The following is a 23,896-nucleotide window of genomic DNA, read 5'->3' as shown; positions in this document are numbered from 1 at the left end:
GCGACCCCGTTAAGCCCCACCCCTTACTTATGCATTACTTATGCATATGCAGTCACAGAACCCGCCCCCTCATTTACATATACGTTCACCGCCTGCACAGAGTCCACTGAGCTGCTACGCCCACTCCTGTAAGGTGGGGCACCGCCCACCACAATGACGCAGAAGCGCTTCGGCGGCTCCTTGCTCCGGCTCCGAGTCCTTGTGCTTTGCCTAGGCTCAGGCCCCGCCCCCGGGGCGGCCGCGCAAGCGTGGGTCGCTAAGGCCCGCCCACTAGCCTCCGGGTACGCAGGCGCCGCCCGCTTCCCTCGAATTATTAGCATAAGGTACCTTGCCCCGCCCCCTGTTTTGCATGCGCGCGGCCGACCCCGCCTCCGCTGTCAGCTGGAGGAAGCGGAGTAGGAAGCGGCCGCGATGTCCTTTTGTGTCCTACAAGCAGCCAGCGGCGCCGCCGAGTGAGGGGGACGCAGCGCGGCGGGGCGGCGCGGCCGGAGGAGGCGGCCCCTGCTCATCCCGGCGCTCCGGGCCGCTCGGCCCCCATGCCTGCCAGCCAGCCCTGTCGGAGCCCCAGGTCCGGGGGCGGAGGGGAGCGCGGCCGCGGGGGTGGGCGGGCGCGGCAGGGGCCATGTGCGAGCGCCGGCGGGGGGCGGGTTGCGGGCGGGGTCGCGCCCAGTGCAGTGGCCGGGTCAGGACCAGTCTTGGCCCCGGGTTATTCTCGGGCCTCGGAAAGAGCCTCCGGGCAGCGTTGAGCTCGACACTTGAGCATTGCAGGAGTCCTCAGGGTGGGCTGGGGTTGAAAGGGGCCTTAGAGGCCACGTGGGGGCGCTTGCAGGGGCTTTGGGCCACCCTTCTCTCTGGGTCATAGGTCATCGCAGCGCGGGGGAGAACTTCTTCCTTGTCTCCTCTTCTTACTTCCTGATAACCTGATAGAAGTCCCCCGCGGGTAGTGGGGGAGGGGGAGACAAGTAACTTTAGGCAACTTCCCATAGGTGTGCGCAGGTTGAGAGGGTGGTCCTGGAGGGGGGCGCCCCGGGAGGTCGCGGGAGGTGGTGGACTCTGCGGCAGCTGGAGTGTAAGAATGAACCCTGCAAGGCCTGGGGTGCAAAAGAGGTGGAGCCGCGCCCTACACGGTGTGGCTGGACTGGGCTTGCTAAGGCAAGAGGGGGTGGCGTGTCAGAGGTGAGAGGTTCATAAGAATCTGGAGAGAGAAGAGTGTGTGATTATAAGACTCGAGTGTGAGTTTGCTTATTGAGTGTGTCCTTTTGCTGTGAGACTGAGAACTGAGTGTTTAAAGGCCATGTGTGAGTGAGAAGGTCCTCAGGAGAGAGTGAACATGTGTGGACATGTGGAAACTCCTGAGAGAGTGGCTACCACCCCCTCCCCCGTCTTGTTCCTAGATTTGCTCTTGAATACTCAGTACCTAAATGGAGTCCTCCCAACATCTGGGAAAACTGGGGAGAGGTATTATGTTTAGGGGTTGAGCATTGCCTACAGGTTGAGATTACCCTGCTTCATGGATTGGGTGGGAGCTAGCCTCTCCCAGGTTCCCAAGAGGAGGACCTGCTGTCAGTTAACTGGCCCCAGAGGCTCTGGAGACTCTGTTCCCATGGTGACAGCTGGGGGCCCTCTTCATCATGGGCAGCCCTGACTTGGACTCTGCCTCCTCCCTCTCTTTGGCTGAGCCTGGAAGCTTGGCTTAGGCCCAGTGTTGCCCAACCCATGTGGCAGAGTGCCTCTCTGTGACCCTGATGGTCTTTCCCTGCAGGTGACCAGCATCATGTCCAGCCAGGTGGTGGGCATCGAGCCTCTCTACATCAAGGCAGAGCCAGCCAGTCCTGACAGTCCAAAGGGTTCCTCAGAGACTGAGACTGAACCCCCAGTGACCCTGGCCCCAGGTCCAGCTCCAGCCCGCTGCCTTCCAGGGCACAAGGAGGAGGAGGATGGGGAGGGGGCAGGGTCTGGTGAGCAGGGCAGTGGGAAGCTAGTGCTCAGCTCTCTGCCCAAACGCCTCTGCCTTGTCTGTGGGGATGTGGCCTCTGGCTACCACTATGGTGTGGCATCCTGTGAGGCCTGCAAAGCCTTCTTCAAGAGGACCATCCAGGGTGAGCCTCTACCCCTCATTCCCTGCTTCTGTGCCCTTTGCTTTGTACCCTTTGGGCCTGGCACCTTCCAACAGTGCTGGTACAGTGATGGCATAGTCTAGTGCTGCTTGTGGTTGACAGTCTGGAGTTTGAATATCCTTGTATTTCCCAGGGACATCGTTTCTTTAAAGAAGATATGGCTGAGGATGTAGCTGAATTAGTAGAGTGCTTGCCTAGCTTGCAGGAGGCTCTAGATTCTGTCCTCAGTTCTGTGTAACCAGGTGTGGTGTTGCATATTTAAAATCTCAGCAATTTGGAGATAACTAGAAGAATCAGAAATTCAAGGTCATCATTAATTACTAGTAACTTCATCTAGTAAGTTGAAAGCCAACTTTGACTATGTGAAACCCCATCTCAAGAAATAAAAAAGAAAAAAGAGGCACTAGCATAGATCACTGGATTGAAATGGGATATAAGCAAGGATGGGATGCAGGTTCCTACACCTGTCATAAAACTTTGCCCCCCCCCCACCTCTGTGTAGCAGCTCTGGCTGACCCGGAACTTGCTTTGTAGACCAGACTGGCCTTGAACTCACAGCCATCTACCTGCCTCTGCCTCCCAAGTGTTGGGATTAAAGGGTACACCACCGTACCCTGGTCTCCTGGCTTTCTTAATGCCTCTAGTAGTTGCCTACTTATCCCCAGTATATCACAGAATTTCTTTTTTTATGGGTAACTGATAAAGGTTTGTTATATTTTAGCATCTTGCTTTAAAGAGATCGGTGTCTGCCGTGGTGGCCCACGTTTTAAATCCTAGCACTCTATGAGTTTGTGGAGAGTTCCAGGACAGCTACACAGAGAAATCCTGTCTCCAAAAAAAAAAAAAAAAGAAAGAAAAGAAAAGAAAAAAGGATAGGCTTGCACACTCTTCAGTCAGTGGTTTGTTTTTTTTTTTTTTTTCCTCACTCAGGAGAGCATGTCAGAATTTGAGGACATGGTGAAGACATTGATGTGAACATTCTCTGGGGCAGGCTTATTATGTTTTTATACCACTATTGGGTTACTTTACCACTATAACATGTATAATTTACAAGAAAAAAATTTTGAGACATTATATTACTATGTAGTTGGCCTGGAACTTATTGTTCCAGTCTGGCCTAGAGCTCTATCCTTTTGCCTGAGCCTCCCAGAAGTGCTGTAGTTATAGGCAAACCCACTGCAACTAGTTTTTTAAATAATTCTTTAGCATGTATTTACTTGTATGTGCGTGTGTGTATACATTTAAAACCAGTGTATGTGTGTAGAAACCAGAGGATAACTTGTGGGAGAACACTCTTGATATAGGACCTGGGGATTAAACTCGGGATATCAGGGTTGACAGCATGTATGTACCCTTACCTACTGAATCATCTTGCCAGACCTCAACTAGTTTTTGAACACTTATTTCTTGAGTGCTTATCCTGTGGTTCATACTGTCCCCTTCTACTTTCAGGATCTCAGCTCCCTGTTGCAACCCTATGGAAAATGGTCAGTAGTGTTGAGAGCTGAAACATAGGGAGGCTTTTGTAGCTATTCAGAAAATGACACTCTGATATTACCTGAGCTTTCATACTCCAGACTGCTGTCTCTGTGTATCACTAGTAACTGGACTTTGGACCACACTGATAGTGACATTCCAGTGAGGTGTGTTGTGAGGATTTTGTTGTTTTAAAATAGGATCTCATTGTGTAATCCTGGCTGGCCTGCAACTCACCCTGTAGACCAGGCTGGTCTTAAATTTACAGAGATCTGCCTGTTTCTGTCTCCAGAATATTGTGACTAAAGGCATTAATGTGCTATCATGCTGGTTCCAGTTAGTTTTGACTTGGCTGAAGTGCACTAGTCTAAAACTGCTCCTTGCTGGTCAGAGCCAGGTGCCTTCCATACACCTTCATTCTGACTGTGGGACGAACCTCACAGCTGTAAATTACCTCAGCTCATTCTTCTCTCTTTGTCTCTTTGTCTCTCTTTCATTCTTAATGGACAAGGTCTCACTGTGTGAACTAGGCTGGCCTCAAACTGGTAGATCTGCCGACCTCTGCCTTTTGAATGCTGGGATTTGGGATTAAAGGCCTGAGCCATCATGCTCAGCTCCATTCATTTTTTTTTTTTTTTTTTTTTTTTTTTTTACAGCTTTCCTCTTGCACTATGGTTTTTGAGGGATGGGGTGAGGGAGGTTGCTAGTGATGGAATCCAGGGCCCTGGAAATGCTAAGCATACACTGCACCAGTGGGCTACACTCCAGCCTCAAGTATGTTTTTTTGAGTTTTGGTTTTCTGAGACAGGATTTCTCTGTAGGTTTGAAGGCTGTCCTGGAACTCTTTTTGAAAACCAAGCTGGCCTTGAACTTACAGAGATCCACCTGCTTCTGCCTCCTGAGTGCTGGGTTTAAAGGTGTGAACCACCACTGCCTGTTTTTTTTGTTTTTTTGTTTGTTTGTTTGTTTTTTAATCACGATAACTTTACAGTTAGGAAAACTGAAGGCTCACCAGTATTAGGAGTAGGAAGTCCAGTTGGACAGTGGTGGTGAACACCTTTAATCCAGCCCTTAGGAGGCAGAGGAAGCCCTGTCTCTAAATTCAAGGCCAGCCAAGGCTATACAATGAGACCCTGTCTCATTTGAAAAACAGACAAAAGGAATAGGAGGCAGGTAAAGTCACAGTTGATACTCAAGAGACAGAGGCAGGTGGATGGATCTCTCTTAAGTTTGAGGTCAGCCTGATCTATATAGCTGAGTTCCAAGAAAGCCAGACTTACACTGATAGAGAGACACAGTCTCAAAATAAACACATAAATAAGTAAATAAACCACAGATGGTAAGTCCCCATAGCCTTTACTTTATTTTTCTTTCTTAAGTATGTCTTGCTGTGTAGCCCAGGCTGGCCTCCATCTTGAGACCCTTCTCCTTGGCCTTCGAATTGTTGGGGTACAGGTGTGTGCTACAGCACTCAGATTGTCCCTTGCTCTTTACTGCCCTTGCTCTTTACTGTGTCTGGGACACAGGCGAGACTAGGGAAAGGAACTGACTTGGTCAGAACTGTCCTCTTTGTGTTGTAGCATGCTTTGGAATCAAGGAGCAGGGTGTGTGCTAAGGGCCTGTCAGGATCAGGACTGGAGGGCTTCCCCGAGGAAGCATCTTGAGCTGGGCATAGCAGCCCTACTGGGTATAGGAGGAGAAAGGCCTGTTGGCTGCTTGTGTGATTTGTGACTTGGTCCGTGGAACAGCCCTGTGAGGCTGAGGGGGCTACTGGTACCTAACACACATCAGGCCTTGTGAATAGCCTTGGGAAACTGGAGCTGACAGTAATAATTGTGAGAGAACATACAGGGCAAGCTGTTGGTTCACAAGGTATTCATCTAATCCCAGCATTTGGGAGGCTGAGGCAAAAGGATTGTGAGTTCAAGTTGAACCTGGGCTACATGTGGAGTACATATGGGCTATACAGCAAGACAGTGTTTTCTTTCCTGGTGTGGTAGCACGTGATTTTAGCATTTGGAAGTGGAGGCAGGAGGATTAAGGTTCAAGATCATCCTTCACTTCATAGTGAGTTAAGAGGCCAGCCTGGGCTACATCTGACCCTGGTTTTTTTTTTTGTTTTTTTTTTTTAGTCTAAAGAGGGGCATGAGGAAATGGCACATTTGGTAAAGTGTTTGCTGCCCAAGCAAGAAGATCTGCATTGGATGCTTGGTACTCACATAAAAGCTAGATGTTGGGAGGCAGCAACAGGAGGATTGGGGATACTTTAGTTGAGTTGGTGAACTCTAGGTTCAGTGAAAGACCTTGTTTCAAAATGTAAGGTGGAAAAGTCAGACATACTGGGCACACCTTTATTCTAGTGCTCAGGAGACAGAGTTTGAGGCCAGGCTTGTCTGTCTAGTGAATTTAAGGCCAATGAGGACTACATAATATTATAATGAGACCCTGTCTCAGGAAAAAAAAAAAAAAAAAAAAAGCTAAGAGCCATTGATGGAGACACCTTACACAGACCTGGGGCTTCCACATGCATATCCACACATGGTGCAACCACACAGATCCCACAAACACTACAAAGCAAAACAGCCACGTGGAGTGGCTATGCCCATGAGACTGAGGCAGAAGGATTGTGAAAATTCAAGACTAGGCTGGGCCATAGTGTGAAACTGTCTCAAAAAAACAAAACAAGAGCTGAAAGCCACAGGGTAACTGAGCACGCGTGTTATGTATCAGATGGTGTTAAGACCTGATGGTTTCTGCAGGCCAGAAGTAGCTGCAAAGAGGGATTTGTCACAGGGTGCTCAGGAAAGGCCTCCAAGGTGATAGGATGAAAGAGAGCAAAAGTGGCTGTTGGGACCAGAGCTCCAGGCAAGGAACAGCGTGCCCTGAGGCTGGCCTTGTCTGAGGAGCATGCAGTGCAGAACTGAATTATAAGACAATAGAGCTAGGCTGAGAGGACCTGTAGGACACTGCTTCACTTGGACTTATACATAAGAGAACTCAGTGGGGGAATTTGATCAGTGAAGAGGGACAGGATCCCTCATGCTGCTCTGCAGAGAACAGAGACTGGGAGGCCAGTGAGCCACAATGGTTACAGGTCAAAATGGAAGCTGCAGGCAGGAGCTGGGTTCTGGTGGGTAAGGTGAGACTCCCAACACTTAGAGTGGATTGAGAGGAAGGGAAGATGCTACTTAGGTTTCTTGAGCAATGGAAGGTGGTTGCAGACTTGGCAGGAGAGGTGGGGGATTGGAGGATCCTTGGGGTGTCCCAGGGCTGCTGGACATGTGTGTCTAGAGCACAGTGCTGTTCAGGCTAGAAATGCAAACCTGAAAGTCTGGGGAATGTGAAGACTGAGACAGGCAGTACAGCCCTGACATAAAGAAACCTTAGAGCTGTCAGAGTGTAAGAGGACCAGGAGCTCCTGTTCTAAAAGCAAAGGAAGACAGCATTGAAGGGTTTCTAGGAGTAGAAAGCAATGCTTTAGGCAAAGGAGTGGAGGATTCAGTGGATCCTTGGATTTAGCCTGGAGGTCACTGTGGCCCTTGACAGCAGATGAGGACATTGCAACTCAGCAGCATGCTTTTAGGGCAAACATAATAGATTGACCTCCAGGACCTGGCCTCATCCAAGCAGGGTTCCCCCAGCCCAGTAGCTGTCCTCTGCCCTGCTCATGGAATCCTGCTTTCCCTTTCCTCCCCATACCCCCAGACTGGTGCTTGCCTGGGGTGAGTCAGGGCTCTTCTGTCACCTGGGCCCCCTCTGGGCTCTGGGAGGCTGCCACTGGAGCCCTGCCTCTTCCTGGCAGGGAGCATCGAGTACAGCTGTCCGGCCTCCAATGAGTGTGAGATCACCAAGCGGAGACGCAAGGCCTGTCAGGCTTGCCGCTTCACCAAGTGCCTGCGGGTGGGCATGCTCAAGGAGGGTGAGCACTGGGCAGTGCCTGGCTGAGATGGGGGTGGTCCACTGGGCTGGGTGGAAGCCTGGGGAGAAAGTGTGTGTGGGGGGGTGGGGGGGTAGGGCTCTCTGGAGCAGGTGTTTTATGGATACAGTCTGGTTTTGAAATCCAAGGTGTGCGTCTGGACCGTGTCCGAGGTGGGCGACAGAAATACAAGCGGAGGCCAGAGGTGGACCCATTGCCTTTCCCAGGCCCCTTTCCTGCTGGTCCTCTGGCAGTAGCTGGAGGCCCAAGAAAGACAGGTGAGGTCCTGGTTCCTAAGCTTTGGGGTGGTGGTGGGGCAGCTACTGGAGAGGTTTGTTTGGCTTCCTTACATGCCCTAACACTCAGGTCTTATCTTCTCCCATTTCTCTCCAAGAAATAATTATGACAATATCTTCACTGGCCAATGATATAGCTCAGGCTATAGAGGAATGTTTGTCTAGCATGCATGAAACCCTGGGTTTTATCCTTAGCACCCATGCACTTTAATCCCAGCACTTGGGAGGCAAACTAGGATTGGGAGTTTGGGGTTATAGGTGGCTGTATAGTACATTCAAGGATAATAAACTACTTCATAGGTCAGATGCCCAAGTAGAAGGCTTTCTGTTGCAGTGACAAAACACTATGACCAAAAGCAACTTGGGAGGGAAGGTTTATTTCAGTGTACAACTCTGAGGCCACATTCCGTCATTGTGAGAAATAAGGGCAGGAACTCAAGGCAGGAGCTGACACAGAGGCCACACAACACTGCTTACTGGCTTCATCTCTTGGCTTGCTCAGCATGCTTTGTTACACTACTCAGACCCACCTGCCCAGGAACAATATTACCCTCAGGAGATGGGGCTCTTTCACACCGATCATAGTCAGTGGAGAAGATACCCTGCAGACTTGCCTATGGGTCAATCTTAATGGAGGCATTGTCTCAACTAAGATTCCCTCTTCCAAAAAAACCCCAAAAAACCCTCTTCCCAGATGTTGACAAAAACAAACCAGCATTGGGGGGGGGGTGTTTTTTCTTTTAAGTTGTTGGGGAAACTAGGGCCTACTAAATGTTAGATTGGGGCTGTATGCTAGCTATACCCAAGCCCTAGGGAAAGGTTTTCTAGTGCTCACAACCTTTCTCTGAGGAAGTGAGCACTGTGTCTTCAGGGTTACCAGCGGCTCTCGAGGAAGGCCAGAGGGGAATGTCTGGGAAGACACTTGGCTCTGAGGGGCTCCAGAGGTCTGCCAGATCTGTGTTCATGACTAGTCCTGCACCTGTCACTGTAGCCCCAGTGAATGCTCTGGTGTCTCATCTGCTGGTGGTTGAACCTGAGAAGCTGTATGCCATGCCTGACCCAGCAAGCCCTGATGGACAGCTCCCTGCTGTGGCCACTCTTTGTGACCTTTTTGACCGAGAGATTGTGGTCACCATCAGCTGGGCCAAGAGCATCCCAGGTAAAGGGCTTGGTGGTCAGGGCATCTCTGAGCAGGTGGGCCACGTTTGTCTGGGCTGCATTCTTGACTGTCCGGTCCTGTCGTCGTGTCCCCCCCCCTCCAGGCTTCTCCTCGCTGTCACTGTCTGACCAGATGTCAGTACTACAGAGTGTGTGGATGGAGGTGCTGGTGCTGGGTGTGGCCCAGCGCTCACTGCCACTGCAGGATGAGCTGGCATTTGCTGAGGACCTGGTCCTGGATGAAGAAGGGGCCCGGGCAGCTGGTCTGGGGGATCTGGGGGCAGCCCTATTGCAGCTGGTACGGCGACTGCAAGCCCTACGGCTGGAGCGGGAGGAGTATGTACTGCTGAAGGCTCTGGCCCTTGCCAATTCTGGTGAGTGTCCGGGGAAGGCACACACAGGTCTCCCCAGAAGACTCTCCAACTGTCAACAGTGGTGGCATAGTCCCTTTCTATGGATAAGGAATACAGGCTCAATTATAGAAAATAAGTAAGCCAAGGTCCTGAATTGTTCTGAGCTCCAGTGCTGTGCTGACAAGGAAGTAGTGGGGGAAGGTGTGGAGGACAAGAGGTGGCACAGGTGAGAAAGGATGGGCCCAGGCTCCCAGACAGCAGTGAGTGCCTTATTCCCCTGCCCTCTGTAGTACCTTCACCGGCGGTTCTCTCCCCTCCTTAGACTCTGTGCATATTGAAGATGCCGAGGCTGTGGAGCAGCTGCGTGAAGCCCTGCATGAGGCCCTGCTGGAGTATGAAGCTGGCCGGGCTGGCCCTGGAGGGGGTGCTGAACGGAGGCGGGCAGGCAGGCTGCTGCTCACACTGCCACTCCTCCGCCAGACAGCAGGCAAAGTCCTGGCCCATTTCTATGGGGTGAAGCTGGAGGGCAAGGTGCCCATGCACAAGCTGTTTTTGGAAATGCTTGAGGCCATGATGGACTGAGGCAAGGGGTGGGACAGGGTGGGTGGCTGGCAGGATCTGCCCAGCATGGGGTGTTAGCCCCAAGGGGGCAAAGCTGGAGTCTGGGCAGTGCCACAGCCTGCTGGCAGGGCCAGGGCAATGCCATCCGCCCCTGGGAGTAGGCTTCATGCCCTCCCCTCCCCGCTCTGGGGAGTCGTCAGAAGCTAGGGGAGTGAATGCCCAGGTGTGGGCACAGTGCTGCCCCTTGCAAGCCATAATGTGCCCCCAAGAGTGTAGGGGGCCTTGCGGAAGCCATAGGGGGCTGCAGGGGATGTGTGGGAGGCAGAAACTGATCTCAGGGAGGGAAGGGGATGGAGGCCACAGTCTCCCAGTGGGTGATGCTTTTGCTGCTGCTTAATCCGATCCCCTCTCCAGAGCAGAGGGGGGCTTGGAAAGCAAAGGCCCCTGTCCCCTTCGCTCCTCTCCTCATTTGCATCGGGCATTAGTGCCCCCCCTTGAAGCAATAACTCCAAGCAGGCTCCAGCCCCTGGACCCCTGGGGTGGCCAGGGCCCCCCATCAGCTCCCACCTCGAAGGGTGGGGGACAGCACTGCCTCTATGCCCTGCAGAGCAATAACACTATATTTATTTTTGGGTTTGGCCAGGGAGGCGCAGGGCCATGGGGCAAGCCGGGGGCCCAGAGCCCTTGGCTGTACAGAGACTCTATTTTAATGTATATTTGCTGCAAAGAGAAACCGCTTTTGGTTTTGAACCTTTAATGAGAAAAAAAAATATACTATGGAGCTCAAGTACAAGGTGGTCAGTGAGTAATTGAGGGGAGATCGGGGTCACACATGACATATCTAGTTAACAGACTACACAACTGATGCACACAAATGCTAAAGTCATGTTTCAGTTTCCTCGTCATTCAGCAACATATTGGGGATCCCGCGGCTGATGGGGAAAAGACGGCCAGATTCTGGGCATTGCAGGGTGCCCTCAAGCACATCAACCTGTGGGGGAGCAGGACAAAGCTGAGCACCGGGAGCCTCAGGGTAGGAGCAATAGGCAAGTGACAGGCAGGATTCTCACCTCAAGCAACACGTGGTGCATCTTCCTCAAAAACGTCTCATCGTGCTCATAGCCTTCAGTCGGCTCTTTGGGTACCTCGGCCAGGTTTAACTGTGGAAAAGAGGCTTACGTGGTCACTGGGCATACAAACTACATTCTGCCTTGGCAGGGAGCCCGAGCCCGCCCCCGGGGTGACAGAAGGGGCGGGGTCCTCACGGTGTCCGCCGCCTGCACAAGAGCCGCCCACTCCACTTTAGGAATCATCCGCGCCACGAAATCAGGGTTGAACTCCACGGGGTTGATGCGGACCTCGGTGGCCTGCGGGGAGGAAAGGTTTAGCAAGGTAGGGTCGGCCCCGGTGTCTCTATCCCGGATTACAAGGGCGACAGAACCTGCATGCAAGTACCTGCAGCCGCAGCGGGAAGCCACGCGTGCCCACGCCCCGCACGTGCGAGCTCAAGAGATTGTGGGTGAGCAGTTTCATGTTGCTACACTGGAGCTCGCGAGGCCGGAACCGGAAGGAGTGCACACTTATACCACTTCCGCTGTTGAAGCCGTTGGACACCGCCGGCCCGGAAGTGGTGAACTTGCTGGAACTTCTGGGGTTTTGCGGCAGCAAAGGGATGGGAAAGACTGAGCTGGGTCAAGTCCTGATACCGGAAGCGTTTCTCAGGGAGATTGCAACGGCGTACGCCGAGCCCCACTCACTGTACAATGCAAATCATATGCAAAGCAGGTGCACTGCTGGGCTCTCGATGAGTGTACAATAGGCACATTTGAGGCTTAGATAATACCCCGACCCCTGTTTGCAGTTCAGGGTCAGAAACTGTTACATCGGTAAACTGGGCTCCTCTTTCCGCACGCAAATACGGCACGCGACCCCTGTAAGCCCCGCTGCGTCATGAAGCGTCACGGCTCAGCCCCTATAAATCGGCGTGGTAGGTGCAGCTAGCTGGTGTGGGCGGAGCGGATTCGGCACCCGCCTTCGGTGGGCAGATCCAGCGGCCGGCAAGGGGCTGCGGTAATAGGGCGGGCATGCTACAACCTGGAATACGCGTCCTGGGCAGCATTGCCGGTTCGATACTCCGTGCAGAGGCTACCTGGACGTGCGAGACAGGCAAAGCAGGCCGGGAAGCAGCAGGGTGGGAGCGTAGCGGGGCTCGCAGCTTCAGCAGCGCCTCCGTGACCATGGCCCCGATCAAGGTGACCGGTCCTAGCTCTCCTGGGTCCACCGTGTCGCGGCTCTTTGGGTTCCACGCGGGGTCGCAGGCTGTCCTTGACGCTTTCTTCCTGTCATGCTTTTTTGCAAGACTCCCTCACTGCCCCTCCGCCCCGGACATTCCTTGAGCCTTCTTGTCACATTAACTGTGCGACGTTCAGGGACAGGTCCCCACCATTTCAAGTCACCGAATGATATGTCATTTTCCGCATTCTTGAAATAACTCCTTCTCTGTGTGGCCGCTTTTCAAACCCCTTATACCCCTCTTCAAAGCCCCAGCCCTTTTGTGATAGTACTTGATGCTATTTTGCCTCATCTTTTGAAAGAGCTATGGTCTCTTGGAGACTGGGCTCTGTTTTTCCCATTGCTGTCTCCCCTCTGTGAATGTTTCTCCCGCTTCTGTTTGTTCTTTCTGGAAGCTTCTTGAACCTACCCCGTCTCCTGTCCTTGGACTTTATTGTTTTCCTTCCTTCCTCCCTTCCTCCCTACCTCCTTCCCTCACTCCCTCCCTTCTTTCTTTGACAGTCTCATTGACTGGCCTGGAACTTGATGTGTAGTCCAGACTGGCCTCAGACTCTTAGAGATCTGCCTGTCTCTGCCTCCCTAGTATTGGGATTAAAGGCCCTTTCTTTTTTAAAAAACACTTTTTGGTATGTATTTAGGGTGTATATTTGGGAACACATGTGTGCATGTGCAGGTCAGAGGACTCGTTTCTCAGGAGTCAGTTGTGTGTTTGTACCATATGGGTTATGGGGATAGAACTCAGGTGGTAAGGTTTGGTGGCAAGTGCCTTTACTTGCTGAGCCCAGCCTCCCTTCTTTTGTTTCCTCCTGTGGATACAGGAAGCCTCCAGAGAGGCTGACACTCTCCACCTACCCGGAGAACCTTTGTCCTGAACACTTTGGCTTGGCTTTCCATTGTGTGGACAGGATTTTCTCTGTTCCTGTTGCCAGGCACTTTCTCAACCCCAAACACAGCCCTGTGTGTACCCCTCTCTGTGCACTGATCCATCTTGGGTGGCTCCTTTACACAGTATTGCAACACTTGTGGAGGACTCTCCCTTTCTCTGTTGCCACCAACTGGCCTTAAGCAAAGCCAGGCTTCCTTGAAGCTTGTAAGATGTCGGGCAGCTGGGAGATACAGAGGACAGAGATGACTCCTGGAAACTGACAAGGAGCACTTAGCTGGGTGTCAGCACCGGTTCCATCAAGATCTTTGTCTGCCTGGATGTGGTTTCCTGGGCCTTTCTTTACCCTGGGGTCCTTGTCTCCAGGTGGGAGATGCCATCCCCTCAGTGGAGGTATTTGAAGGGGAGCCTGGAAAGAAGGTGAACCTGGCAGAGCTGTTCAAGGGCAAGAAAGGTGTGCTGTTTGGAGTCCCTGGGGCGTTTACACCTGGCTGTTCTAAGGTGAGGGTTCTTTCCAGGATCCGCTGCTGGGAGAAAAGGACCCCAGTTAAATCTAACACCTATGACTGGTGCTGCTGGTGGAAGGAAGCCCTGAAACTGTACTTGGGACTTGTGCTAATGAGACAAAGGTTTTGCCCATGGGAATTTCATGTTCTTGACCACAGATATTTAGGTCCAAGCTTCCTAGTTACTAAGGTGAAAAGGAAATGATGCGTTTCACATTGGCTACCTTAACCTAATCAGAGGTCCGGGGGAATAGGAAGCTAAAGAGCAGGCTCAGGGACACCAACAGCTGTCTTTCTTTTGACCCTTTGTTTTCCTCTTAGAACCACCTGCCTGGGTTTGTGGAGCAAGCCGAGGCTCTGAAGGCCAAGGGAGTGCAGGTGTTGGCATGTCTGAGTGTTAATGATGTCTTTGTGACTGAAGAGTGGGGTCGAGCCCACAAGGCACAAGGCAAGGTGAGGTGGGGCCTGTGGGGGCCAGGCCCAGGTGGGAGGAGCCCTTGTTTTTCGTTACATTTTATTTACTATTTTATGCGTGGGGTGGGCACTTGTGCCATGGTGCTTGAGTGGAGGTCGGAGGATAACCTGTGAGATTTGGTTCTCTCCTGCCTTGAGGGGTCTTAGGGATTGAATTCAGGTTGTCAGGCTTGGCAGCAAACGCCTTTACTCACTGCACCATCATCTCACTGGCGCTGGAGGTTTCCTTGTGACATTTATTTTCTGTCCCTCAGGTTCGGCTCCTGGCTGACCCCACTGGGGCCTTTGGGAAGGTGAGTGCACCACCCTTCCCTCAACCTGCAGTCCCTTGAGGGACATGGTATGTGGGGAGCAGCCCCTGACCTGTTTGGGGGCTCTTGACACTGGTCTCTGCCTGTCTTCTAGGAGACAGATTTATTGCTGGATGAGTCTTTGGTGTCTCTCTTTGGGAATCGCCGCCTGAAGAGGTAAAGCTGAAGCCTTCCCCTTGGCACTAGGGGCCCTGGCAGCTGTCTGGGCTTGTGCAGCTGTACCTCTTTCCCGCAGGTTCTCCATGGTGGTAGACAATGGCATAGTGAAGGTACTGAATGTGGAGCCAGATGGCACAGGCCTCACCTGCAGCCTGGCCCCCAACATCATCTCGCAGCTCTGAGACTCAGGCCAGATGAAGATCCTCTGCCCTGCCCATCTTCCCTCCTACCCAGGAGGCCCAGCACCTCCTCACCTTGGGCCACTTAAATGAAACTTTGACCATATTTCTGCAATAAACAATCTGATTTGTGTCTTTGCCTCTGGCATAAAATTGTCTGCTTTGCCCTTGCTCTTTGTGTAGCAACTTTGGAGCTGAGGTCAATGGCAGGGGTTTGTGGGAGAAAGTGGAGGACAGCCAGGGCAGGATTCTGGAATTATCCTCTAAGCCAACCTGGAAGCTGAGAGGAAGCCAGGATTGGTTTTGCTTGGTGCATCCTGAGACAGCTGGTGCTTGGTTGAGGGGATGGCTGATTCCATTTACTCTTAATACACAGGATAGGAAGCTTGGCTTCAGGGCTCCCATTTTGCAGACAGCAGTTACTCTAGGAGTATCTCTGGTACTGGCCAGGCTTCATCAGAGCACACCGTACCAGGCTCAATACAGGACATTTCCTGAGGGAAGGAGCCTTGGAGAGGTGTGGCCAGTGGTGAGCAGGAATGAGGGACCAAGAGCCAGGTATGTAGGGCTTGGTGCCTTAGTAGATGCAAGCCCTGCTCCTGACCCTCAGAATCCATGTTCAGGGGGGTGGGGGGTGGCTGGGAAACCCTTGCTGTGTTTAGGAGGTTGTAGTTCAAGAGGTAGATGCTTACAGAGCACCTGGCTGATCTGTGTAGGCATAGTGCGAGTTGTAACAGCAGGCCTGTGCTGTAGCAGGCTTTCTCTTGAACCACCAACCGGCTCCCAGATAAAGACATGGAGACTTAATATGAGTTATGAATGCCCAGCCTTAGCTTATGCTTGTCCTACTAGCTCTTAATTTAACCTGCTCCTTTTCATCTTCATTTTGCCCCAGTGCTTTTTACCTTTCTTTCATTCTGTAGGCTCTACTCCCTCCGTGTCTGGCTGGCCCTGGGCATCCCCCTCTCTTCCAAGTTCTCTCTACTACTTCTGTCAACTAGTTGCTAATCCTGCCTCTCTGAGCCCAGGCTAATTTTATTTAACATGAATGCAACACATTTTACATAGTTAAACAGATGCAGTATAAACAAATGCAACACATCTTTGCCTAGTTACATATTCCACAACACTGTACAGCACTTAGGACCAACTCTGCCTCAGTCAGATGCTGAGAGGCCAGGCAGGGTGAAAGAGAGCCTGTAGCTGAAAGGAACCTAGAGATGGGAGTGGCCGAGAAGTCAGGTTGAGCTTGAAAGGTAGTACTGGCCTAGGTTGTAGAAGGATCAGGCAGTCTGGGCACTGGAGCTGCTTGGCTTAAGCCACCTGGAAGTTGGCAGGAGTTCAGAACTTTGAGAATGATAAGCAACTTGCCCCCCAGCCTTTCCAGTCACCAGAGGATTTGTTCAGAGTATAGATCAAGTTAAATCTGAGCCCAGTGTGAGAGGTGTTGAAAGATCTGTGATGGGATGCTAGGGGGAGGGCTCTCGGGGGTGGAGGGCTAGGTGGTGACTCTGGGCTCTCCTACTAAGGGGACCCACCACTCAGCTACCCATCTTTTCTCCTGAGATTCTCTCCTACCTACCACCCCTTATGTCACTGGCCACTTCTCATCTGTCCTCTTGTGATGCTTGGGTCACAGCGACCCTGACAAGCACAATGCAGAGACTTGTCCTTTCCCACATCTTTAGAGATAGATGAAGGAGCTGAGGAACAGGGCTTCCTACCACAGGACACCCACTGCACGGACGATGGAGAGCACTGGCCCCTCAGCTGCGTCTCCTGTTCTTCCCGAAGCCTCTTACCACCTTGGCAGTCCTTCTCTCAGGCCCCAACGTTCGTTTCCACTGGCCTGTGGAAACCCATCTCCCCCCCCCCCCAATCCTTAGAAGGCTTCTAAAGAAGTATCCCCTCCAGAGTCTCTTGTGACTGGTTGGGTCTCTAAGCTGAGAGAAGGGGCTTCCGGGGTTCAGTGGCACCTTAGGATAGGTTAGGACTGGTGGGCCCTGATTGCACAGCACCTGGACTCATGTCTAGTAGTCAAACCAGCCCTGGAGCAGTTCCAGGCTTGTAAGGAGATCAGCACCTGCCAGGAGAATGCAGTAAGGCTGTTTCTAGAGTCAGCAGGCTAGGCTTCAGGCTTGACGTAAGGCTAGCCAGGCCACGTGGATTGGGCCTGAGAGCTTGGGAGGCCCGAGGCTGCATCTGGAACAGGGACTGGTAGCTTTCCTGGTCTGTAGATGCCAAAGGGCCAATATTAAAACCAAACAATTGAACAAATGTCCCCCAAACAACCCTGACACATTAGCTTTATGCTGCTGGAGCAGGAAGCCTGAGGGTCAGCCATTGAGAAGAGAGGTTACACCATGTGTAGGTAGAGGCAGGTGGATCTTTTGAGTTTGAGGCCAACCGGATCTACAGAGTGAGTTCCAGAACAGCAAGGGCTACACAGAGAAACCCTGTCTCAGGTGAGGGTTGGTGGGGGGAGCTGGGGCTGGAGAGAGGCTTAGTGTTTAAAAGCACTGGCTGTTCTTCCAAAGCACCTGGGTTCAGTTCCCAGCAACCATATGGAGTTACCTACCATCTGTAATTCCAATTCCAGGGCTTCTGATGCCCTCTCAGCATCTGTGGCTACTGTGCACATGTGCATAGACATACCTGAAGGGGAAACACCCACACACCTAAAATTAAAGAGCCAGGTGTGGTGGTCCATGCTTTTAATCCCAGCACTCAGGAGGCAGGGTTCCAACACAGGGTGTTATTTGTGCTAGGATCTTCTGTGGTCCAGGCTGGCCTCAAACTGCACACATAAGACACGAATGACCTTGAACTCATCTTCCTGTTCACCATGACCTGCTCATCTCTCTTGTTGTTAGAGTCTTACTGTGTGCCTCTGGCCTGTGACTATGTAGAGTAGGCTAGACTAGAACTCAAGAGTTTTGGCTGCCTCTTCTCCTGAGTACTGGGATTACAGTGCAATACTATACCCCATCCAACTTGTGTGTGTGTGTGTGTGTGTGTGTGTGTGTGTGTGTGTGTGTGTGTGTGAGATTCTCACTGTAGCCCAGGTTGGCCTTGAGCACTGGTAGCAGTCTCTCTTCTCAGTCTGGTAGCATGAGCTACCTGGTGCCAATAACAGAAAACTAAAATAAGTTGTGGCTATCTACCTCTCAGCTTTACTTCACCATTTCGGGTCTGGGGTATATAAACTGACAATTGACTGCTCTGAGGTATAGTTAAGGAGAAATTGTTTATTGTAGAAATGAAAGAGAACAGTCAGAGGCATCTGGAAGAGTCAAAGAGAGAGAAGTAGGCTGAACACGCCCAACAGACTGGACCCGGCCAGGGCTTTCTGTGAGAGAAGGAGAGCAGAGCTAGAGCTGTAGAAAAAACGGGTAGCAGGGTTATATGGAGAATGAGCTAGTAGGGTAGGAGAAGAGGTGAGAAAGGCTAGGATAATGGGGGATGTCCTTCTGTTTTTATGTTTCTCTTATTGGTCGATGAATATAACATTGTTTGGCCAATAGAGGCAGGAAGACAGGCGGGGCTAGGAGATGAGGGGAATTCTGGGAAAGGTAGGCAGAGAGGCATGTCAAAGAGACACCACCAGACCGGGAGGGCAGGACATGCCAGGTGTTCCCTGGCAAGATAAGGAAATGTAGAAATATATAGATTAGTAGTTATGGGATAATAATTAAGAGAGAGCTAGCCAGTAAGAAGGTCTAGTCGCCGCCAACAGTTTAATAATTAATATAGTATCTCTGTGTATCCATTTGGGGTGACTGTAGGACCAGGTGGGACAAGAAACTCCAGCAACACTAGGATGCTGGCTTAGCCTTTGGAATGTGTATGTGATACTGAGGCGCCTGGAGGCCAGCATTCACTTTGATGTGCTCATAGTCACCAGGCTCTGTCAGAGCTAAGGGAAATGGTTCCTTTTGGTAGATGGGAGCCAGTTTCATATGTTCCTGAAGCATGCTGGCATTTATCCATCTTCCAGAAATCCTCCTATAGTCCAGGTTGAGCTCATGTCTGGATATTTACCTTTTGGAGTTTGAGGAATTGATTTTCATTTAGACCTCATATAGGATAGATCAAGTTTTGCTTGGGAGCTTATAGATAGATGTCCCGAGGTGGCAATGGCAGCTAGGTGACTACTGGGGACGCACACCTGTACCTTAGTGCTCTGCCAATTTGAACATGTTTTCACCTGAAAACCCAGCATGGTTGCTGGAATTGTAGATATCACACCCATAGTCTAGCAAACAGAAAGGAATGCTGTGTCCTGTGCAGCCTGGGCCTTGGTACCCTGGCTAAGGATAGTAAAGGAGGACAGACACAGACACACAAAGCCACCTCTACTGTGGCTACAGGGCACCTCCGTGTCTTTATTAGTTAAAGCACTTGAAAAAAGAGCTACCTAGTTTCAATAGGAGGTCTCTGTAGGTGAGTAGTCTCATCTATAAACATTGCAAGGAGGAAGCTGCAGTTACTAGTCTTTGTACACACTCATCAGTAGTTTGTGAACATTCATACTTGGACTCCATAGGAGAACTTTGCCACTCCTCTTGAGCCTGGCCTATATTTTCCATGTGTCCAAGATCTTGGAGTCCTCAACATGGCCAAGCCCATGTCAAAATATTCATTCAACTCCCTATGAAGGAGGACATGGGGAACAGGAGAAAATCGTCCCATTATCTTAAGGTTTTCTGAAAGCTGCCATACCCCAAACGTAGTACATCCCAAGGCCCCAAATGGATGTTGTTTTGTTTTTTTGTCATCTTGAAATAAGCTAGAGTTATCTGAAAGAGGGCATCTCAACGGAAAAACAAAACAAAACAAAACCCATCTTCTTCAGATTGGTCTGTAGTAGGCATGTAGGCAAGTCTGTGGGGGCACTTTCTTGATTAATGATTGGTGTGGGAGAACCCAGACCAATTACTCTGGGGGTTGCTACCTGGTCAGGTAGTCCTGGGTTATATATGAAAGCAGGATGAGCATACTATAGGGAGCAGGTCAGTAAGCAGTGTTCATCTGTGGACTGGGATTTGAAATCTTCCTGTCTCAACCTCCGAATGTGCTGAATTGTAGGAATGAACTACTCACCCAATACAGTATAAGTTAGGCACACTTAGGCAGAATGCAATTTGTGTGTGTGTGTGTGTGTGTGTCTATCATCTATTTATACAGTGCTATGTATGTTGTTTATTAACCATGGTCACTGGCTTCTAACTCCCTTCCCAAGGCAGCCATAGAAACTAAACTAAAATATCTCTTCTCCAAAGCTACTCATAGAAGCTGTAAATTCTGTTCTCCATCTTGGAGCTAGACATAACAATAATTCTTTGATCTAACTGTGTCTGATAACAGATCATAAGACCCTGATCATTGTGGAGAGGCTCTGTCCCATTCCTTGAAGGAAGGCACTGCAGATGGGGCCAGCAAGAAATCTGAACAGACAGGCTGAGCTGGCTTCCACACCCATTCTGACCCTGTCTGTCTAACTACTTTTAAGTGAGGGTGTGGAACTCAAGTCCTGCCTGCATGGAGATGTCACCCCGAGAATCCAGAAGGAAGGGTTTGTCAAGATCTTCTGAACTGTCAAACAGGCAGGACCCCAAGGACAGTGTTCCCCCATTCTTCTATGCTCCCCCATCTCTGTATCTGAAGCTTTTGTCTTTGTTCCTCTGCAGTGCTAGGGATAGAGGCCATGCCTTGCAGGGCAAACAATCTCCTGCTGATCCACCCCCAGCCTTGTAATACCTGTTATAGTAAATCAAGCTGAAGTAAGTTTCTGGGTTTTCTGACACTCTGTGCAGAAGAATTACACAGAGGGTTGAGAATAAAGCCCAGTGACAGGGCACATGCCTTGCATTCATTGCTAAAAAGAAAGCAAACAGAAAGAAATTAGCATTAAAGCCTGGGGCCTGGAGAGAAGGGTCTGTGGTTAAGAGCACTTGATGCTATTTTTTTGTTTTGTTTTTGAGACATGGTTTCTCTGTAGCTTTGGAGCCTGTTCTGGAACTTACTCTGTAGACCAGGCTGGCCTCAAATTCATAGAGATCCACCTGCCTCTGCCTCCTGTGCTGGGATAAAGGTGTGTGCTACTTCATGCTCTTAAAGAGGACTGGAACTCAGTTCCCAGCACCCACATGGCAGCTCACAAACATCAGCAACTCCAGTTCCAGGCACCAGGCATGCATGTGGTACACATACAAGCAAAACACTCATACACATAAAATAAAACACCAGGTGTATCTGAAATTGTAATCCCAGTATTCAGAAAGTGAAGGCAGGAGGGTCAGGAACACATCAAAAAAAAAAAAAAAAAGTCTGTTTACTGTGAGAGTTGAGTAGCTCTCTGTTTCCTGGAACCTGACCGTCCCCAACCCATGACCTTGATTTGTTTTTGAGAATATCCTTCCTCCCTGATCTCTCTCTAATCACATGGTGGGTTACCACATAATTTTTTTTTTTTTTTTTTTTTTTTTTTTGTTTTGGTTTTTGAGACAGAGTTTCTCTGTGTAACTGTCCTGGCTGTCCTGGAACTCGATTTGTAGACCAGGGTGGCCTTGAACTCACTGATATCCACCTGCCTCCGCCTCCTTGGGATTAAAGATTAAGATCCCAGCCACATGATGTTTTTAAAAGTTTTTTGTTTTTGTTTTTTGTATTTCTTTATTGCCCTATTGTTTCCATTTAGTAAAACTACTCTTGATTTTACTTCTTAGAAGGGACCCAAGAAACTGGACAGTGGTAGCCCACACCATTAATCACAGCACTTGGGGAGGCAGAGGCAGGGGATCTCTGTGAGTTAGAGGCCAAGTGGGTCTACAGAGCTAGTTCCAGGACAGGCTCCAAAGCTACAGAGAAACCCTGTCTTGAAAAAAAAATGGGAAACAAAGTTACAATGGAGAGAGTTAGGTTTCTGTATGATTATGCAATACATGATTTAAAGCTGACCAATTAAATTAATTAAATGAAGGGTTAATCAACTGGGACTGAAATAATGGTAATTATCATCTTGATAATTCTTGGTTTATCTCTAAAAAAGTTGGTTGGTGTTAGTGCCAAGATACAGGCCTTAGAAAAACTTATGAAAACAGATCATAGAGATATTCAAACCCAGACTGAGGAATTTAAAGGAGAGCCAATTTCAGCACTGCATTATAAGGTTAGAGAAGAACAGCCTAAGGTTTTCAAACAACCAGCCTTACTATATCCAGTCACCTTAAAGGAACTGCCTAATGACAGATATTACCAAGGCTGTTTAAGTGCTCACTGGAATCCTGTGGACATGTTAGATTTAAGGAGAATCAAAGAAGCAATAGTTTCATATGGCATATATTCACCTTTTGTGAAACAGATGTAAAATCGTGGTCAACTTATAATAGAATTATCCCCAGAGACTGGAGAGACTTGGTTAAAGCAGTTTTAGAGCCTGGTCCTCAATTACAATGGAAGACGTGGTAGAAAGATGAGGCTAAGACCATTGCACAATGAAGTAGGGCTAGAGTATGGAAATTTCCCAAGGCCAACTTCTTAGAGAGGGAGGTTATGGTGAGGTACAAAGGCAATCTTTATATGATAATCATGCCCTGGCTTTATAGCATGCACCAGCTTTGAATGCTTGGGACAGAAATGGAGAAGTAGAAAAGAAAACTGAGTCATTTACTAAAATTGTACAGGGCCCAAAAGAAAACTTCACTGATTTGTTACAAAGATTGGCTTTAGTGGTAAATAGAATGATACCAAATTCAGAAGACAAATAATGAATGAATTTCTGGCTTTTGAAAATACTAATGCAAAATGCAAAAGGCTAATTAGGCTGTTAAAGGCAAGTTCAACACCCTTAGAGGAATGGATCAGAGATACAATCAATATTGCATCTCAGGACAATGATGATGCTTGAATAGAAGAGATGATTTCCAGAGGTTTGAAAAACTTGAAATGTCATGTATTTCAATTGTGGCAAACAAGGTCATTATAGAAGGAATTGTAAACAGGTGTTCCTAGAAACAATGGTTTTTATAAACATAATCCAAACAAAACTCCTCTCCCTTCTGGGTTATGTAGAAAGTTTGGCAAAGGCAGGCATTGAACTAATGAATGTAGATCAACAAGGAACATTCAAGGTAACTCTTTGTCATTGGGAAACACCTTGAGGGGCTTCTTGAAGGCTCCCATGTCAAATTCAGTTCAATCATTTCTTGTAACTATGGAGGAAACTCCTCAGAACAACTAAAGAACCTAATGCTTATTGTAAAAAGTCATACTGCTCTGGATAATAGAAGAGCTTTAGAAGATAAAAATTTCAGGAGAAACCAAAATTGATAAATAATAGATTTGGAACCTCCCCAAAGTTAGGGTTGGGGCAGGGTTTTGTTTTTGTCTTTCAGTAAAATAAAAACAACCATCTTGAGGAATTTAAAGACCTTTAGACAAACAAGCATTAAAAAAAAAAAAAGAAGGAGGAATGGCCTGGAAAAAATTACCAAGGAAAGGAATAATCTGATATAATGTGATCTCTGAAGTCTCCAAAAGGATGATTGGATCCCACAATGAAGATTCTACCAAGACTATGATCACAGCACTAAGCTGAAAAACACCACATAAAGAATGGCTTTGGACTACAAACTGCTCAGAACAATTTTGGGGTGGCTAGCTGAGATGATCTAGCCTTACAGACTACTCTGGCCAAGGTTTGAGATAAGTCCTGAACTTTCCCATCATGCAGAGAATGGATAACAAATGATATAGTTAACTCTCTAAGGACTTGACAATTAACTCAAATTTTTTCTTTTCAGGATTACCTAAAGATGCTATCACCCCAAGATAACAAGAAGTTAATTTAAGAACATGAACCCCACATTCCAAAGAAGTGGGGTGGGTGGGTTTTGGTAATTCAAGGGGTTGTGGATATTTGTCATTGTTTAGGGTAGTAGTTAATTGGTAATGGTCAGGAAAAAAGCTAAACAAAGGAGATTAGATTCAGGGTTCTTGTTTTTTGTCTAAAAAAAAAAGTCCAAACTCTCAGCCTTGGAAGGAGCCTGTGCTGAGCTACGTGGCTTCATGGCCTCTCTGTGTCATGAATGTGCTCAAACCCTGTGTCCCATCAACTTCAATCTCCATCACCCTAATAATCCAGCAGTGAATCTTCCAGTCCCCCTACCCCTTAGCATCTCCTAGACCAGAAGACACCTTGCAGGAGCCCATTT

General features: G+C 49.4%; 3 protein-coding genes across 5 annotated transcripts; 2 read left to right on the top strand and 1 right to left on the bottom strand.

Moving 5' to 3' along the window:
- The first annotated feature begins 334 nt into the window (after nucleotides 1-334).
- Nucleotides 335-10,670, top strand: Esrra (estrogen related receptor alpha). 3 transcript variants are annotated; one of them, XM_051193783.1, is made up of 7 exons: nucleotides 335-568; nucleotides 1,763-2,099; nucleotides 7,396-7,512; nucleotides 7,659-7,787; nucleotides 8,797-8,964; nucleotides 9,068-9,337; nucleotides 9,639-10,670. In XM_051193783.1, the coding sequence occupies exons 1-7, from the start codon at nucleotides 350-352 to the stop codon at nucleotides 9,896-9,898; spliced, it is 1,500 nt and encodes a 499-aa protein (XP_051049740.1). In that variant the 5' UTR covers nucleotides 335-349; the 3' UTR covers nucleotides 9,899-10,670. The 3 variants fall into 3 exon arrangements, with proteins under 3 accessions (XP_051049740.1, XP_051049739.1, XP_051049741.1); XM_051193782.1 differs by having other exon boundaries at nucleotides 8,677-8,964; XM_051193784.1 differs by lacking the exon at nucleotides 335-568 and adding an exon at nucleotides 981-1,176 and having other exon boundaries at nucleotides 8,677-8,964.
- On the bottom strand, nucleotides 10,615-11,491 carry Trmt112 (tRNA methyltransferase activator subunit 11-2). Its single transcript, XM_051193786.1, has 4 exons — nucleotides 11,333-11,491; nucleotides 11,143-11,244; nucleotides 10,948-11,037; nucleotides 10,615-10,868 (listed from the first exon to the last, which is right to left on the bottom strand). The coding sequence occupies exons 1-4, from the start codon at nucleotides 11,408-11,410 to the stop codon at nucleotides 10,761-10,763; spliced, it is 378 nt and encodes a 125-aa protein (XP_051049743.1). The 5' UTR covers nucleotides 11,411-11,491; the 3' UTR covers nucleotides 10,615-10,760.
- A 454-nt stretch (nucleotides 11,492-11,945) lies between these two features.
- Prdx5 (peroxiredoxin 5) lies at nucleotides 11,946-14,834 on the top strand. Its single transcript, XM_051193785.1, has 6 exons — nucleotides 11,946-12,129; nucleotides 13,419-13,553; nucleotides 13,880-14,011; nucleotides 14,287-14,325; nucleotides 14,438-14,499; nucleotides 14,579-14,834. Exons 1-6 carry the CDS (start codon nucleotides 11,962-11,964, stop codon nucleotides 14,682-14,684), a joined length of 642 nt encoding a protein of 213 aa, XP_051049742.1. The 5' UTR covers nucleotides 11,946-11,961; the 3' UTR covers nucleotides 14,685-14,834.
- Nucleotides 14,835-23,896: the final 9,062 nt, after the last annotated feature.

The sequence above is a fragment of the Phodopus roborovskii genome, unplaced genomic scaffold, assembly GCF_943737965.1.
Source record: "Phodopus roborovskii unplaced genomic scaffold, PHOROB, whole genome shotgun sequence".
NCBI classification, from domain to species: domain Eukaryota; kingdom Metazoa; phylum Chordata; class Mammalia; order Rodentia; family Cricetidae; genus Phodopus; species Phodopus roborovskii.
The sequence above is the reverse complement of the archived record's forward strand: the minus strand, read 5'-3'. Positions and strand labels throughout refer to the sequence as shown.

Bases quoted from the DNA above. Each gene is read 5' to 3' on its own strand.
- Esrra (XM_051193782.1), top strand. From the start codon at position 350: ATGCGCGCGGCCGACCCCGCCTCCGCTGTCAGCTGGAGGAAGCGGAGT. The intron at 569-1,762 runs GTCCGGGGGCGG...CTTTCCCTGCAG, and splicing joins CAGCCCTGTCGGAGCCCCAG to GTGACCAGCATCATGTCCAG. The intron at 8,965-9,067 runs GTAAAGGGCTTG...CCCCCCCTCCAG, and splicing joins CTGGGCCAAGAGCATCCCAG to GCTTCTCCTCGCTGTCACTG.
- Prdx5 (XM_051193785.1), top strand. From the start codon at position 11,962: ATGCTACAACCTGGAATACGCGTCCTGGGCAGCATTGCCGGTTCGATA. The intron at 12,130-13,418 runs GTGACCGGTCCT...CCTTGTCTCCAG, and splicing joins TGACCATGGCCCCGATCAAG to GTGGGAGATGCCATCCCCTC. The intron at 13,554-13,879 runs GTGAGGGTTCTT...TTTTCCTCTTAG, and splicing joins TTACACCTGGCTGTTCTAAG to AACCACCTGCCTGGGTTTGT.
- Trmt112 (XM_051193786.1), bottom strand. From the start codon at position 11,410: ATGAAACTGCTCACCCACAATCTCTTGAGCTCGCACGTGCGGGGCGTG. The intron at 11,245-11,332 runs GTACTTGCATGC...TCCTCCCCGCAG, and splicing joins GCTTCCCGCTGCGGCTGCAG to GCCACCGAGGTCCGCATCAA. The intron at 10,869-10,947 runs GTGAGAATCCTG...GCTCCCCCACAG, and splicing joins TGCACCACGTGTTGCTTGAG to GTTGATGTGCTTGAGGGCAC.